Source organism: Pararge aegeria, chromosome 19, assembly GCF_905163445.1.
Source record: "Pararge aegeria chromosome 19, ilParAegt1.1, whole genome shotgun sequence".
NCBI lineage: Eukaryota > Metazoa > Arthropoda > Insecta > Lepidoptera > Nymphalidae > Pararge > Pararge aegeria.
This window is the reverse complement of record NC_053198.1, coordinates 7,648,931-7,665,658: the sequence shown is the minus strand read 5'-3', so window position 1 is coordinate 7,665,658 and position 16,728 is coordinate 7,648,931. Positions and strand designations below refer to the sequence as shown.

The 16,728-nt window shown below is 38.4% G+C and overlaps 1 protein-coding gene across 1 annotated transcript; it reads right to left on the bottom strand.

Annotated features, from left to right (window-relative positions):
• Positions 1-3,087: 3,087 nt before the first annotated feature.
• On the bottom strand, positions 3,088-15,888 carry LOC120632321 (odorant receptor Or1-like). Its single transcript, XM_039902165.1, has 9 exons — positions 15,817-15,888; positions 15,548-15,753; positions 14,271-14,408; positions 13,308-13,476; positions 12,693-12,802; positions 11,823-11,922; positions 4,798-4,902; positions 3,602-3,757; positions 3,088-3,138 (listed from the first exon to the last, which is right to left on the bottom strand). Exons 1-9 carry the CDS (start codon positions 15,886-15,888, stop codon positions 3,088-3,090), a joined length of 1,107 nt encoding a protein of 368 aa, XP_039758099.1.
• Between the last annotated feature and the right edge of the window lie 840 nt (positions 15,889-16,728).

The window sequence follows — 16,728 nt, the reverse complement described above, 5'->3', positions numbered from 1 at the left end:
AGGCGGTGAGTACTTATTAATCCGATAAATTGTTCCTAACTATTACAAGTACTTGGTACTTATCAATATTAGGAACAATTTATCGGATAATAGTCAATATAGTCAATATATATTTATTTATTATTGATATTAATTATATAGGTATATATTAATTATTATCACTATCTATATATTTTATTGTAAGTTTGTTATATGTACATATTATATTTGTATATATAGGTTTATGCATGTTTATTTGCAACAGAGTACAGTTAAATGCACCACCTACCTCTCTTCTTGAGCTGTTTTTAACGCCTTTGGTTGCCTGGAAGAGATCGCTATGTAGCGATAAGGCCGCCATATTGTATACCTTTTGTTAAATTTTTACTGTTAATTTGTTATGTTTATGTGGTGTACAATAAAAGTGTATTCATTCATTCATTCATTAAATATAGAATAATATTTTTTTATACTCACGTTTCCAACTTACTATATTTATTTAAATTGTAAAGTATTGTAACACCATGTAGCCCTTGGTCGCTACCTAGCTACATTAATACAAACTTTAATCACCCGCAAACTCTAATGGCTTTTGTTTACAAACTTTGCCCTAGGTGGGAATTAAAGGGAAACAGTAATTAAGTCATTTAAATAATTTGCCTATGTTATTTCTGTGTTTGAATTGTTAGGTATATTAAAGAAGTTACCCCTTAAAGAAAGCATCTGTCTCCCAGTCATCAGTTTCACATCTATAGATATCTCAACAGGAAAAAATTCTAAGTCCAAACGAAGCTCCCCTTAATCTTAATTCTTGAACTGAAACTTTGTTTGGATTGCATATTATAAAATACTAGCGTACACAGCCCGCTTCGCCGGGCTAGATTTTGCTTTATTTTATTTAAACAATAAACTTAAATCATTAAATTTTTAATTTAAGTCTCATAATATATGAAATCATTTATTTATCTCCGTATTCATTCTCTTCTATTCTCTTCTCGAGCGGGTGAAGATCATTATCTACACCCATGTACACCTAACAATAGAATATCATCATAGTAAATGAAAGCTGTAGTTGACAGTTCAAAAATAGGAGTGCTCCGATCGTAACCAAACTTTACAGGATTACTCGCCAGGTCCGGAGATTCCCTGATGTTTCATTGAAATCGGTCCAGCCGTTTCGGAGCCTTTACGGAACATACCCACACACTTTCTCTTTTATATATATAGATTTTTAACTCTAACGTTTTTATTAATATCTTATCTTTTGTAATCATTAAAGTCCTCATAATAAAATAAAATAAAAAAATAAAAAAAAAATAAAAAATAAAAATAAAAAAAATAAAAAAGCCTTTTAATTCTTGCTTACAACATACTGATAACATCAACAATACAAAAATAAACAGAAAAAAATAAAAAATAAATAAAATAAAATAACAAGTGATTCAATTAATAAGTGTTATCTGGTGTTATATAACTTCTAGCAGGAACCCCTCTCATGCGAGGGTAAAGGCCTCCTCCAGAGATGACCACCGGTCTCTATCCTTGGCTATTTGCATCCAGTTTATGCCGGCAACTTTAACGATATCGTCAGACCATCTTGCATACGGTCTGCCTACCTTTCTATGGCCTGCAGGACCTGGCCATGACGTCAGCCTTAATGTCCAACGGTCGTCAACCATCCTAGCTATGTGGCCTGCCCATCGCCATTTTAATCTTTGGGAGTAATGAAGGGCATCTGTTACCATCGTCTTTTGTCGTATGACATCATGGCGGATTTTTTGAATTCTTCATAATGTTCGATTATTTTACAAAATTCAAAATTCATTTAACTATTTCAAGTGGGCTTACCTACCTAGGCATTTATGTCGTTTCTTGTCAGTCGATTGTTTACATCCACTTTTATACAAAGATTTTGTTTCACCAAGGTTATATTAGGGCATACGATAGTTACATATTAAATTAATGTTATAAATGTATTGTGAAGCCACTACTATCACTTTCAATTTTCACCGAGGGATTTGTGTGATCTAAGTTTGTATATCGATCGGAATATTATTTTCTGAAATATAAATATACTTCGTAGTTAAATTTATTAGCGGCTTTGCCCCAAAGCAAGATCCCGTAGGACATATGAAAATGCGTAAAATAGACAAGCCTAGCAATTTCAACATCTGTAGACTGTCTAATTTTTCGGACTGCATGGGCAGCAGAGCGGAGTTTACCCATTAGTAACATATTATGGGCACCTCACTGAAGCTTACAATCAAAGGTCACTTTTCCAAAAACTGTGGAATTCTTTATTTCTGTCGATTCCCGGCAAATCTTTATATTTTTATCAATCTTCCTCACATTTCTTAGCATTTAAGTAAGTAGTAAGTTATTGACGGTTCCAGTAAGACACATTTGACATAGTACCTACGGTTTAAATCATCAGAAATGTCCTTATTTCTACCTTTTTTTAAAACCGTTGTCTAGAAGTTTCATCTGGAAACAGTGGGTACAAAGCCACAAGTTTTACTTGCATCATGCATGGTGTGTTAGATCATAGATATACACCAAAAATAGAAAAAGGACCCAAAATTGAGCCAAATGGGACAACCAGTAAGACAGGCAAATCAAAAATATTATTAGTTGACAGTACTAACTAAGCAGATTTACATTTAAATCTATTTAGTACCTACCTACTTGGTGGTTTTAGTGTGAAACTTCCTGTAAGATACCCAATGCTGTGTGTTTTGGAAACACATATAATAAGACTGTCTTGCATTCTAACAAAACAGTTATTATGTGTGTTATAAAATACACAGCATTAGAGCAAAATGCTTGCTGGTGGTTGGAGGACTATGAGTTGACATTGACAGGAGCGCGTTGACAGGACATTTGGCGCGCTCTTCTGAAGCGTGAAAGAGACAGGTAGTAGAAAAAAGAGAGGTAAAGTATGCTAATCATTACAAGCAAATTGTTTTTACAAAGTAGGTAGAGTGCCGATATCTCACAATTAGTAGGTACAATGTGAAAAAAACAAAATAAGTAGGTTACGTATTTTTATTCTAATTGGTCTAAATTCAAACTTAATATTTGTAGAGAATATCTCGTAATGAGATACAATTACTTTGTTTGATTCAAAACCGCAAAGTAGGAGTAAGACATTCGTAGGATCTGTAAAACAATAAAAAATCTTATTAAATAATAAGTTGCTAGTTGTTTCTTGTCTTTGATTTTTGCCGTGGCTACATACTATCGACATTTATATGAAACAATTGAATAGGTGATATTATGTGCCAAATAATTTATACTAATGTACAGTCAAATCCAAACTAAGTAAGACAAATTCGTGCGTTTCGATGCGCATATAAATATTCGGTAAGTATCCGCCTATCAGCGGGACGGTCACAGGAGGTAAATTATAAATATATACCTAAGCTGTGTTACAGTTGACTACTTGTGCGACGATACACTCGCAGTTAACTTCTGTGACTACATAAAGTTTGTAACGGACCGTACCCTTAAACATTCTGCAGATCCTCAGACAATTCATGCCTGTAGCAATTGTCTTCCCAAAAATGTTGATTAATATATAAGTGAGTATGCTATATTATAATTTTAAAATAAGAACACTTACAGATACAAAAGTCTGTCTGGATAGACTAATATAATGACCCGCGCGCAAAACCATCGGCCGCCTCATGCTCATCAGAGCAAAGTATAGAGTTCGCATAAATCTCACGTCCTGCTCATACCAGAAGCATGTAGTCAGCACTGTGTGAAGATCTTCACTCTACAAAATGAAATGATAACTTACTAACAGGCTTATTCGTACCAGAAGATTTACTTTGAAAGCACTCCGTTAACCGTATAATGACAATGTCAATAAACCCTTTATATTAAAAATTGCCTCGTTGGTCTAGGGATGGTTGACTTTTTGACATGTTGATCAATAGGTCAAGGTCGGGCCAGTAAATAGAATTGGGGTTTTCTATTGAGAAATTCTTAGCCTATAGTATCCTGAAGTTGGCGCTGATTCCTTCCGTGCCTCGGAGAGCACGTTACGCCGCCCTTGCGCACGATCTCTTACCGGTCCTGTTGGATATACCATCCCTATGATCGTGAAGGAATAGAGAATACATCGGTGTTTGCGCATACACTTGTGCCCCAATATCCCCTGCGTAGTTGAAAATTCTCTCTGAACCACCGTGGTCAATATGGGTTAGGGTAACTATACATTAACCTGCACTACTTAATACAACCAGAGGATGCCAAATCTCTTCCAGCAAAGAAACTGCTGCTAAAGAATAGTTGCTGCTAGGAGATTTGAATTTTGCAGCGGCTTCACAATAGATCGTGACCAACTGATAGACCAGGGACCCAATGGACCTTGAATGAACGAGAACCTACACCACAAACCAGCCAAACAAAAGCTCCAAACATCTCACAGCTATTCCATTAGGACTATCTGTGAGCCCTTCTGCATCTAGAAATCTCATAGAAATCCGAATTGTTTAGTAAGCATATTTTATCCGTACCTACTGTACTAAACGGATAAAAAACATGGCAAGGTACAACTGACTGCTAGATGAGATGCTTGGTTGTACTTTGGGCTGGCACCATTTAACATTCAAACACTTGTGGTCAAACTACACTTACCTAACCAATAACCAAGGAGTTAATATGAAACTCCAAGACACGTATGTCACTTTGAGTGATCGAGACGAGACTAAATAAGCATTGAAGTCGGTCTTCGCCGTAGTAGGCATGATTTATTACATAAAGCGTAGGAACTCTGCAAAAATCTAATGACAAGATAGCGTAAATACTTACTGTAGCTGTTAATTCGTGGCCACACCAGCAGCACACAAACAACTGGCTGATCATGACCGACACGTAAGTCAATATTGAAAAGAACTGCATGCTTCGCCAGTCCACCTTTGAAAAATATTTAAAACTGAGGAAAACTTTTCATTTAGGTAGGTAATAAAAGAATTTTGGAACCCAGTTTTAAAATTGACATAGGTAGGTACTCCTTTAAAGTGTGGTCAGTTACTTTCAGCCCCCGTGTTTCTGTAAGGATACCATCTCTTGTGCCAGGAGGTACCTACCTATATTTACATCACAAATTTTGGATAAGATATGAAATGGGGGATTCTTATCTCGAAGGACCTAAGTATGTTCAGTTTTACCAATAGTTACACAAATTCGGCAACAAGCAATAAAAAGAACTACTCACAGTTACTGGAACGTCCAGGTTACGCAGCAGTTTTCTTCCAGCTGATTGAGCACGGCACAACGCAAAACTAATGAAGAAAAGGACTTGAACTACGCCTAGAGCAATTCTTTTGTAATAGGTTTTGATTTTTGATGTCGTTACGAACGAACGTTGTTTCGAACAATAATGGCGATAGTCTATACGTTATCCGACCGCTAGGAGCGCTGGTGGTGCCTTGTGCCACCGGGCATTCGGCCAATCAGCGATCGCCGGAACGGAACCATAGTAAGCAGGAGTGAACTCAATACTACCAGTTGCAAAAATTGGATAACTATGGTTTAAAAACTGAACACACCCCCTACCGAAACCATATAATGGTTTCCTCCAAGCGGTGAAGGATAAGAGTAGAAAAATTAGAAAGAAGTATTTAAAATTATTGTTATTATATAAGCCTTACAAAATATACATAAGATAATAAGATACTAAGTTAAAGGATAATAAAAGATAATTTTCTTAATCAACATAAGGTAAAGGGCTTAATTTGTTCACAGGTCTTTGTAACCTGCTCTTTTGAGTGCGTAACGTAACGCAACGAACAATACCATCGGGGCCTGGGTGTAATACTTCTATTCTACCCAAGGGCCAATGACATGGCGGGGCATTATCCGTTTTAATAAGAACTAAATCGCCCACATTAAGATTACCCTTAGATGTGAACCATTTTGCTCTTTGTTGCAAAGTGTTTAAGTATTCGCGACTCCAGCGTTTCCAGAATAATTGGGAACTTTTCTGAATATACTGCCAACGAGACAGTCTACTGACCGGAACTTCTTCCAGGTTATATTCCGGCACGGCCGTTAGACCTTTTCCAATAAGAAAATGTCCCGCAGTTAATACGTTAAATTCGTCCGGATTATCGCTAGCTGGTAATGGACACAATGGTCGAGAGTTTAAGATAGCTTCGACTTTGCAGAAAACCGTTGACAGCTCTTCGAATGTCAAAGACCTGTCTCCTACACAGCGTACTAAATGGTATTTAGCAGCTTTGATTCCCGCTTCCCAAAGACCTCCCATATGGGGTGCGCTAGGTACATTGAATTTCCACGAAATTTGCCGTTGAGCACAACCATCCAGAATAGCCTCGCTATCGCGTAGAAATCTCTGTACTTCTGTTAAATGCTTACTGGCTGCAATAAAATTAGTTCCCTGATCAGAGTACAGGGTCTGACATAGTCCTTTTCTAGATACCATCCTGTCAAGGCATCCTAGGAAACAATCGGCCGTCAACGAAGATAGGAGTTCTAAATGAACGGCTTTGGTAGAAAAGCAAATGAATAAGGCTAGGTAAGACTTGGAAACCCTTGCATTTCTGCGCAAGCCCTCTTTAACAAAAAATGGGCCGCCAAGGTCTACCCCTACATGCTCAAATACTTTATGAGGGAGCAGCCGAGTCGGTGGCAGTGGCGCCATCTCTGGTTGCAAAAGAGGCGGTTTATTTTTAAAACAAACCTTGCATTTAGATAAGACAGATCTAATAATGCTACGAGCGGATAATATCCAATATTGTTCTGATAATATACTTTGAAGCGTGCGCGGCCCTACATGTAAATATTTTTTATGATAATATTCAATTAATAATCTAGTAAACAAACTATCTTTCGGTAAAAGACGTGGATGTTTAGAATTGTAAGGCAATTCCGAATAGGTGATACGACCCCCTACCCTGAGAAAGCCCCCTGCATCAAGAAAAGGAGATAGTTTTTTAAGAGACGGAATAAAAGTAATATTTTTAGATAAACGATCTATTTCATCCGTAAAGTAAGACTCTTGTACCAAACGGATCAGTGCTTCTTGAGCTGCATTTAATTCCTCAGTGTTCAAGCATCGTGACTGGATAGGTGCGTGTATCCTATTGCGAAATCTAAGAATCCAAGCGATGGATCTCTGTAATTTCGTATATGATGAAAATCTATTTAACAAACGTTCACAAAATTCTGCTTTGGTCTCCGGTTGGTCAAGTATAACTTGTTTGGCAAATAAATTCTGTGACAGTTTTAATTCAGGGGGTTGCGATTCGTGGTCCTGAATAAAAACAGACACAGGCCATTCCGTGGGGGGCTGGTATAACCAATCAGGGCCCTGTAGCCACCGCGAGCTTTCAGCCACAAGCTGCGACGGTGAAACTCCACGTGAACAAACGTCCGCTAAATTATTCTCGCTGTTAACATGCCGCCACATATAAGAAGGTACGACCTCGGTAATTTGTGTAACACGGTTACAAACAAATGTTTTTAATTTATAGGCTTCTGTATGAAGCCACGACAATACGATTGTCGCGTCAGTTAACGCTGTGATTCGGGTAATTTTAACTCGTTTTATATTATCACAAATAAATCTTAATAATTTACTTAGTAAAACAGCTCCCATGAGCTCTAAGCGAGGAATCGTCAATGGTTTAACCGGGGCAACCTTCGATTTCGCCGCTACTAAGCAGACTTTAACGTTACCTAGTTCATTTCTAGAGATAACGTATAAGCAGGCTGCGTACCCGCGCGATGACGCATCGCAAAACCCGACTAACTCACATTCCGTCTGTCCGGGCAACAGCATGTGCCGCGCAATAGGTATCTCAGCTAAACGTGGTAACTCCGCAATATACGATGCCCAGCGATCACCGATTTCGCGTGGTAGTGGGTCGTCCCACCCGAGGCCTAGCTTCCATAGCTCCTGCATAATTGACTTTGCAATGAAAGTGCATGGAGCGATAAAACCGACCGGGTCATAAATTGATGCCAAGAGTTTCAAGACTGACCGTTTAGTTAATACAGGATCTGTTTTGGAAATAGAAAAAACAAAGTTATCAGACAGAGGTACCCAAGTCAAGCCTAGCACCTTAACAGTGCATTCGTTTCCATCTTTTATAAAGGTCACGGGGCATTCCCTGTGATCAGTGGGAACGCGCTCAAGTAATTCCACGTTGTTACTCGTCCACTTTTTTAATAAAAACTGTCCGCTTTCAAATATACCGATCAGTTGGTCCTGCATCGTGCAGGCCTCTACGTACGTATTACAAGAATATAGAATGTCATCCATGTAAACTCCTTCTCGAATTACCTGAGCTGCTAACGGGAAACGCTCCTCTTCATCTTGCGCTAATTGAATTAAGGTACGGATAGCTAAAAACGGTGAACAACTCAGTCCGTAGGTAACGGTTTTTAATTCGTATAATTTAATCGCTTCAGTGGGAGATGAACGATATAATATGTGCTGATAGCCACGATCGGATTCCTTTAGTCTTATCGCTCGGTACATTTTACATACATCGCACACAAGGCAGTAATTAAAAAGACGAAAATTTAAAATGATCGCCGAAATGTCGCGATACAGATTTGGCCCGGTCAACAATATGTCGTTGAGCGATATATTATTATCGGTGCTCCGACAGGACCCATCAAAAACTACTCTTAGAGGGGTCGAAGAAGAACCCGGTCTCAATATATTATGATGAGGGATTATATATTTACTAGGCGCCGCGCCTACATATAGCTCCATGTGGTCGAGCGCCTCGTATTCCCGCATGAACGCGGCGTACGCCTGCGACAGTGACGGTGTGCGCGCAAGCCTGCGCTCCGTGAGCAACAATCTCCGCTCAGCCGCGGTGCGCGAGTTACCGAGTGGCGGATGATTCGGCACGCGGGGAAGCGGCACTATGTAACGGCCGCTCGGTTCCCGCGAGTGCTCTTTAACAAAGATGTCTTCGGCTAACTGATCGAGGGGGTTTATCGAAGGTGTGCACGGAACTTCTTCGATAGACCAGAAGGCACGTAACGTTTTGTCCAGTGACTCATCCTCCGTAATTGATAAAAAATAATTTTGTGCCGCACCGTTAAGTTGATCTTTGGAATCTATAATAAGTTTACCGCTAATCACGGAACCAAATACAGTCTCGATTACACTAGGAATTTTATCATTAACAAATAAGGGCTGGCTTTTAATAATTTCCGAGACGACATCGTTACCTAACAAAATATCTACTCGAGCCCTTTTGTAAAATTTTGGATCCGCTAGGTTAAAGCGGGTATATTGTTTAATAACGTCACACGGGAAGTTGACGTTAGGCATTTCCGAAGCAACCTTAGCTACTACGACCATGTCCACTATTAAGGTTGGACGGTCCTGACGCCGCGGTTTTATGGTACAAGTTACCATGCCTTGATTTTTAATATATTCTCCGCCAAGGCCGGAAATAGAAAATGGACATTTCTTACGAGGTAGTCCCAAACGTTGGGCACATTCTGAGCTGATAAACGAAGTTTGTGCTCCGGAATCAATTACGGCTCTGAAGTCCTGATAATGTCCGCTAATATCGAGAATGTGAGTCCGCGTAGTCCCTAAAACTACCCCGTATTGGTTCTCCGCATTTGAACACAGTACATTCTGCGTCGCAGTCGAGTCACTCACGGAGCGAGCCGACACGAGCGCTTGCTGCGCTTGCGACGTGGTGGGTTGCGCGGGTGGTTTTATCGGTACGGCCGAAGTGTTGACCTGGCTCGCGCGGCCCATATCTTTGTGTAAAAGAAAGTGATGAGGTGCTGCACAGACCCCACAGGTCCAAGTACTAGTGCAGACTGATTTATCATGGGACTTAAGACAGTTCCCGCAAAGTCTTAATGAATTGACACGGTCAATTCGATCGTCCACTGACAATTTTCTAAAAGGTTCGCACCTATAAATCATATGATTTTGATTGCAATGAGGGCATATTAATTTTAGTTTATTTTCGTCATTCGGCCTATTAACTCGCGAGGTAGCAAGAACCGATTTTGAATTTTGGCGCGAAGACAAATTTTGAGTACCTTTCAAATTAATATTATTGCTACCCTGTTTCGTTTTCGCTACATTTGAAGACGACTGGGGAAAAGTGTGGTCTAACACCTTAATTTGTTTATTAACAAAGTCCACTAACTCGCTAAACTTAGGAATGTCCTTCTGATCACGGCTTTCTTCAAATAGCTTCCTAGTATGCGTATCAAGGCCTCTCAAAGCGAGGTGGCAAATTAAATAGTCGTCTAGATTATCAATTTCAAGCGCTTGAATCGCTTTAAGTGAATGATCGAATGTTTCTATAAATAAAGTAAGGTTTGCGCTTGTGTCTTTATTTAACGGAGTAAAGTTTAACATTTTTTCAAAATATCGACCCGCTAGCGCACGATTATCCTGATATTTATCAACTAAGCTTTGCCACACTAGCGGATAATTAGCTGCAGTGATAGGTAACTTTTTAATAATATTAAGAGCATTGCCCTTGACACACGAAAGCAAATAATGAAATTTATCGATGTCTGCAAAGTCTCGGCTATGCACGAGCGAATAAAAGGTGTCATAAAAGGTTGTCCATGACTCAATATCACCATTGAATTCAAATAAGGTCAACTTAGGAAGCGACGGCTTAGCTAACTCGCTATTATTTTTTTCCGAACTACCGCGCAACTGTTTAGCTTGATATTTTCGAGCAACAAGATTGCAATTATCGTATAACGTCTCAAAGGCATCTAATTGGGACGTAGATAATTTCATACCCGGTTTAAGTTGCATGTCAATTTCTAAAATCTCCATAACAGTATTTTCGAACTTAGTTCTGACACCGTCTAACTCGGCAAATTGTGCAAGAAAACCTTGCATCTTATTAGTATCATCTTTAATAGATCTCGACAAATCAAATAACTTTTGTGCTTTCGTAAAGAGATAATCTCGTTTAAACTGCAATGTCTTTAACTTTAATTCTAACTTTTCAGTACGCGTAGGTTCCGCCATGTTTTATCAGTTAGAAAATGTTACCGGCAACCGACGATACGCACTCAAAAGAATGATGCAATACCTAATTTACAATTAATTATTGTAAAATAATATATATAATCAATTATACGTAAATATAAGTGAATTGTCTACGTACGAGTAAAATATGCATAAATACTGAAGTAAATAATTATAGAACAAATACGATATTGTCGTGGATTTTAAGGTTATCCATAGGTATTTGGCAAAATATACTATTAAATATCCGGCTCGAAGGACCAGAAATGGGGGATTCTTATCTCGAAGGACCTAAGTATGTTCAGTTTTACCAATAGTTACACAAATTCGGCAACAAGCAATAAAAAGAACTACTCACAGTTACTGGAACGTCCAGGTTACGCAGCAGTTTTCTTCCAGCTGATTGAGCACGGCACAACGCAAAACTAATGAAGAAAAGGACTTGAACTACGCCTAGAGCAATTCTTTTGTAATAGGTTTTGATTTTTGATGTCGTTACGAACGAACGTTGTTTCGAACAATAATGGCGATAGTCTATACGTTATCCGACCGCTAGGAGCGCTGGTGGTGCCTTGTGCCACCGGGCATTCGGCCAATCAGCGATCGCCGGAACGGAACCATAGTAAGCAGGAGTGAACTCAATACTACCAGTTGCAAAAATTGGATAACTATGGTTTAAAAACTGAACAGATGCCATTGCTTTAGAAGTCTCTGAATCAAATAAGGCGGCGTTTTAGAATGCAGTCAAGCTCCAACTTATAACGGAATTGAATTAAAAATGACCAGCGTGGTTGCTTGCTCGTTCTCATCATTAAAAAGTACTTACCACTAAAATACGCAACGCGGACATGCAGATTAGTCCAACGCTCCCAACGAGTTGAAATAATAAAAATGTGTGGTATGCGTCTTCTACCAGTTGAGTAAAACTGAAAATATTTTTATTATAAGTTCGCGTACAGGGTAGGTATACCATCCACTCACCCTCAGCCTATTATCGGCCAAAAGAGGGTACAAAAACGGTTTGGTGGGCTACCAATAGGGTAGCCGTAGGTATATAATAATGACTTCCAATATGTTCTCTGACCCGCACAGCCGATTGGCGCTGCGGGCAGCGGCCCAGATGTCTGAGTCTAAGGCCGTGGGTTCGATACCCACAACTGGAAAATGTTTGTGTAATGAACATTAATGTTTTTAGTGTGTGCGTTTTTATCTGTATAGACTTAAGAAGTACTTATGTATATTATTCATTGAAATATACATCAGCCATCTTAGTACCGAAAACACAAGCGACGCTTACTTTGGGGCTAGATGGCAATGTTTGTATTGTCGTAGTATATTTGTTTATTTATTATTGTTAAACACCGCTAGCTATCTCACACCGCAGAGACAAATTCTCCACCATTTTGAGGTCTGGTTTTCTTCTACATCCTAATAGTTTTTGCCGCGAACTGTTAAATTCTACAATTAGTAATCTCCAAGCTACATGTACAGTTTGGGCAGGCGAGGCGAATCAGTGGCTTGCTCTTCAGAAGTTGCAGATGTTCATGGGGCCTTCTAGTCATTTCCAGTTGATATTACTGATTAGACCTTCATTGTAACTATATACTTAGTTCATGGAACTATTACAGTTTGTAAGTATACAGATCTACATATATGGGATTTAAAAATTGATATGGATTGCATTGAGGATACATACGATACTACAGCCTGGTGATGTTTTACGCATTCTATTAATTTATTGTAGTTCTCAGATAGGATTTCCTTTATCTCATGTTGATCTTTGTTTTCCTTTTGAATATGTTGAATCTATAAAACAAGAAAATTAAATGAGGTTTTATTACAGCAACCTGGCTACTACAACTAGGTATATAAAATTACATGATAGCGATCACCAATAGGTACAGAAAATGGTAAATCGTACTATGCGGCAAAGAAACACTAGTAGAGCTGACCCAAAATAAATTACGATAGAAGCCAGGAGAAAGAAATAAAAAAAAAATTTTAGTCCGAATTTTTTTGGTTTAATATAAAACTGAAGAGTTTGTTTATTTGGCCGCGATGATCTCAGGAACGTCTGGTACAATTTAAAAAAATGTTTAAGTGTTGGATAGACCATTTATAAATCTTAGCATACTGCATAGCACCAATGAATAATGTTTCAAAAGTCCGCGACAGCATACATCTTTTAAGGTTGACTTATAGTACGAAGTCGCAAGGGACCGCTAGCATTAAATTTAATATTTTTACAAATTAAATATTTTGTAGCACAATGAAACTGCGAAAAAAAGAAATAATGAAATGCGTTACCTACACTTAAAATCTTGTCCTTAATTATATCCACCTGGGCACAGGCAAAAATTACCATCGACAAAGTCACACTGTCCACTCCGAAGTACATGTAAGCGCTCATACAAATGGTCACCAGTTGGAAAGCGTAACCCAATTCGTACTGTGGCGAGAACTCTGGCTGCACGGGCATCCTTGGGATAATGTACAAAATCAGTTGAAAACTTACGCTATTTGGGTAGGTGAGGCATATTCTTATATACCGTTGAATAACAATACCTAGGTAGTAGGTACTTACATATTCATCAGTACATTCTTTGCAGGGTTTTTTTGAAAGGGGCTGAAAAAGTCCTACGAACACAGCCACTCGCCAGGAATCGCCTAAATCGGATTAAGGCGATTCCTTGGTTTAGTGGAAACGGGCATTAATGTAATAAGCCCGCTAGTAACGCTCTGGAACCACTTTTATTAAAAAGGAATGTTTGTTACAATAAGTAGCAGCTCTTAAAATGTGTAAAAATTATAACTACCTACTCTAATACAAGCTATGAGAAGGTATGTCTAACTTTCTAAACACATGTAAGTACCTCGCATGAATGGTGATTAAATTTTACCTGACCACGATGTTATTTTAGTTTTACAGTGTACACTTCCGCTTTTCAAAAACATAACTAGGTACCACCTAGAAATACAAACCATACAGTGACATTTTTTTCGCTGAAAATCGATTGGCCCTTTTATTTATTCGGTTCGATTCGATTTATAGTAGCTTTTGATATTGATTGATAAAAAATTTAAATATTAATTTCGGAATAAAGAAATTAGGAAAGCTGATCAAATAAAGTATATATTCGAATATTTTTTTCTGCTGCATGAAACTACCGCATTTAAAATTATACCGCCCGCCATTACGGTAAAAGGCCTTGTGCTGCCATCTCTGGGAAAAACACAAGACATGATGAGGAAAAAAAATGTCATACAAACTTACCACATATCGAATGGGAAGTTTCGACTACCGGCATCGTCGAAAAGCGGCTTCAGTGCCCACAGACCGCAAGTTGTTTGTGAACTGATCATAAATGCTAGAAGTAGACGCTTGATCCTTTTGGCTTGCAGTTTCAGTATACTACAGAAATCAAATTATACTCTATCAATTGTTGGAGTCAGGAACAGAAACTGCAATCTAAGGCTTACGTGAGACGTCTGTTTAGTTTCCGCTATTTAAAAGTAATAATTTGGATTGGTCGTAAGTACATGTCATATACTCCACGCTTCTTGACTTAAACGCCAGCTAATGGCAAATATCATAATCAATTACGATTATTTATTTGCAATATTTTCAAACAGATCTATTGTGAATAGCAAAGTGAATAAAAATTCAACAGTTTTAAAAAAATGATTTTATATTATATGAAATGGCGGGATCCCAGGAACATTTTACTCTTTCATCAATAAATAATAATAAAAGTTTTACTTCAATCGCGCGTAAAGGTTACACGCATTCACTTTTTTTATACCACTACAAGTTAGCCCTTGACTGCAATCTCACCCGATGGTAAGTGATGATGCATTTTAAGATGGTAGAGGGCTAACCTGTTAGGGAGTCTGGTAGTCATACCCCTAATCGGTTTCTACGCGACATCGCACCGGAACACTAAATCGCTTAGCGGCACTTCTTTGTCTGTAACCAGCAACCCACCAGACCAAACCAGAGAAATTTCAGAAATAATAAAATCCCAAAACCTACCGGGAATCGAACCCGGCACCTCCTAAATAAATTCACTGCGCTCACCGTTGCGCCACGAGGACGTCAAAAGTAGGTATTTGTTGTTTTTTCGTCTCCCATGTTATAAATACGCGATTTCACTGCGGCCAAATGTTCTGACTACTCTACCTTTACTATAAAATTACGGAGATCAGCATAATTTTTATAAAATAGAAGAATGGAATTTAGAATGGGAAGGGCTTAGGGCGTGATATTGAAATTGCTTTAATTAAAAACGCACGTAACTTCGAAAACTTCTGCTGCACTACCTGAAAGGCTAGGACTGGGGACTCTTCAAAGCGATACTCAAAAGTATTGTTGTAAGCAGGTTATTTATATGAATTCCCAACCAGCTCAAGGTTGACTTTGTTAGGACTTAGGTATAAAATATGTATCTAGGAAATCTGCTTGATGACTCGATAGTAATCCCAGCTTTCGAGTCATCTCTTAACTGATTCGCTTTACCTCATAGGTACGTGCTATTTCGATAATTCACATACCTCTCGTGCTTAGCAGACTGCGGCAGGAAAACCTTCTCATTCATTCGTCTTAACAAATCCTTTAGAAGATCCATATTCATCTGTAGAACTGTGACTTTGAAACATAGACACGCTTGAGTGAACAATAAGTAAGAGGCTTGCGAAACCGCCTCCAGGTCGCCCCAAACCTGGATTATATAGATCATTTGAAAAATCAGAAATAAATACTGCAGAGACATCATAAAGTATCTATAAATTTTATAAGATGCCCTTTCGTTTAATGGTGGCACCCAAACGCCTAAATACTTCATCACAAATTTTGCTCTATTAAGATAAAGATCCTCTGACTTTTGGATGACCATCTTCAAAAACTTCTGCCAGGCATTGGCTTTCTTTAGTGTATCAGTATAATACTGTTAGTGTTTTTAAGTGGGTAGTTAGAAATAATCTATTATTGTAATTTATAGCTGTTACGCTATTAGCATAATTTGGTAAAATGATGCCTTAATCGGTCTTTGTTGAAAGGCAATTTACATAATACCTATGCAACGGTAACATATTTTGATTGCTCCACTTTATAAAGTGGTAGACCGGTATAAATACGGAGTCGACAAGACTGTAGGGACGATGTAGATATCAATACAGACATCCTGGCGTGAGGTTTAGGCGTATGCCATATTAAACCTTCACTTTCCATCAGTGGGTCGGATCCTTCTCTGTTGCCAGTTATATAAAAATGTTAGGGTACGCAGCGCTTTTGTGCATGTGTAAAGTGCACGCCACTGCTATAGTCACAGAAAAGGTCATGAAACACAGCATGAATACACAAATCCTGGCGTAACATATAGGCGTAGACAAGCCATAATAAACCAATACTTTCGTAAGCTAAAACTTCATCCCCTATTTAACCAGCCATTAGGAGATATTTTCCAAAAAAAAAGTACAAAGATTTTTTTATTAGCTAACTTAAATGCCGATTTCCACGAATCTACCTTCAAAACATAGGACGTTTCGTACAACTTTCACCTATTTCACGCTATTCAAAATTATTTTTGAGACAAAAGATTAAATCTGTATAGCATGAATCTAGTGTATACTAAGTACACTTGGATCTTGGTTGTGAACCACACAATATGGTGCTATCTTTTTTACGTTAGAGAAGGAAAGAATTCTCAGAAGATTTTGAAGTACCTATCTGATCT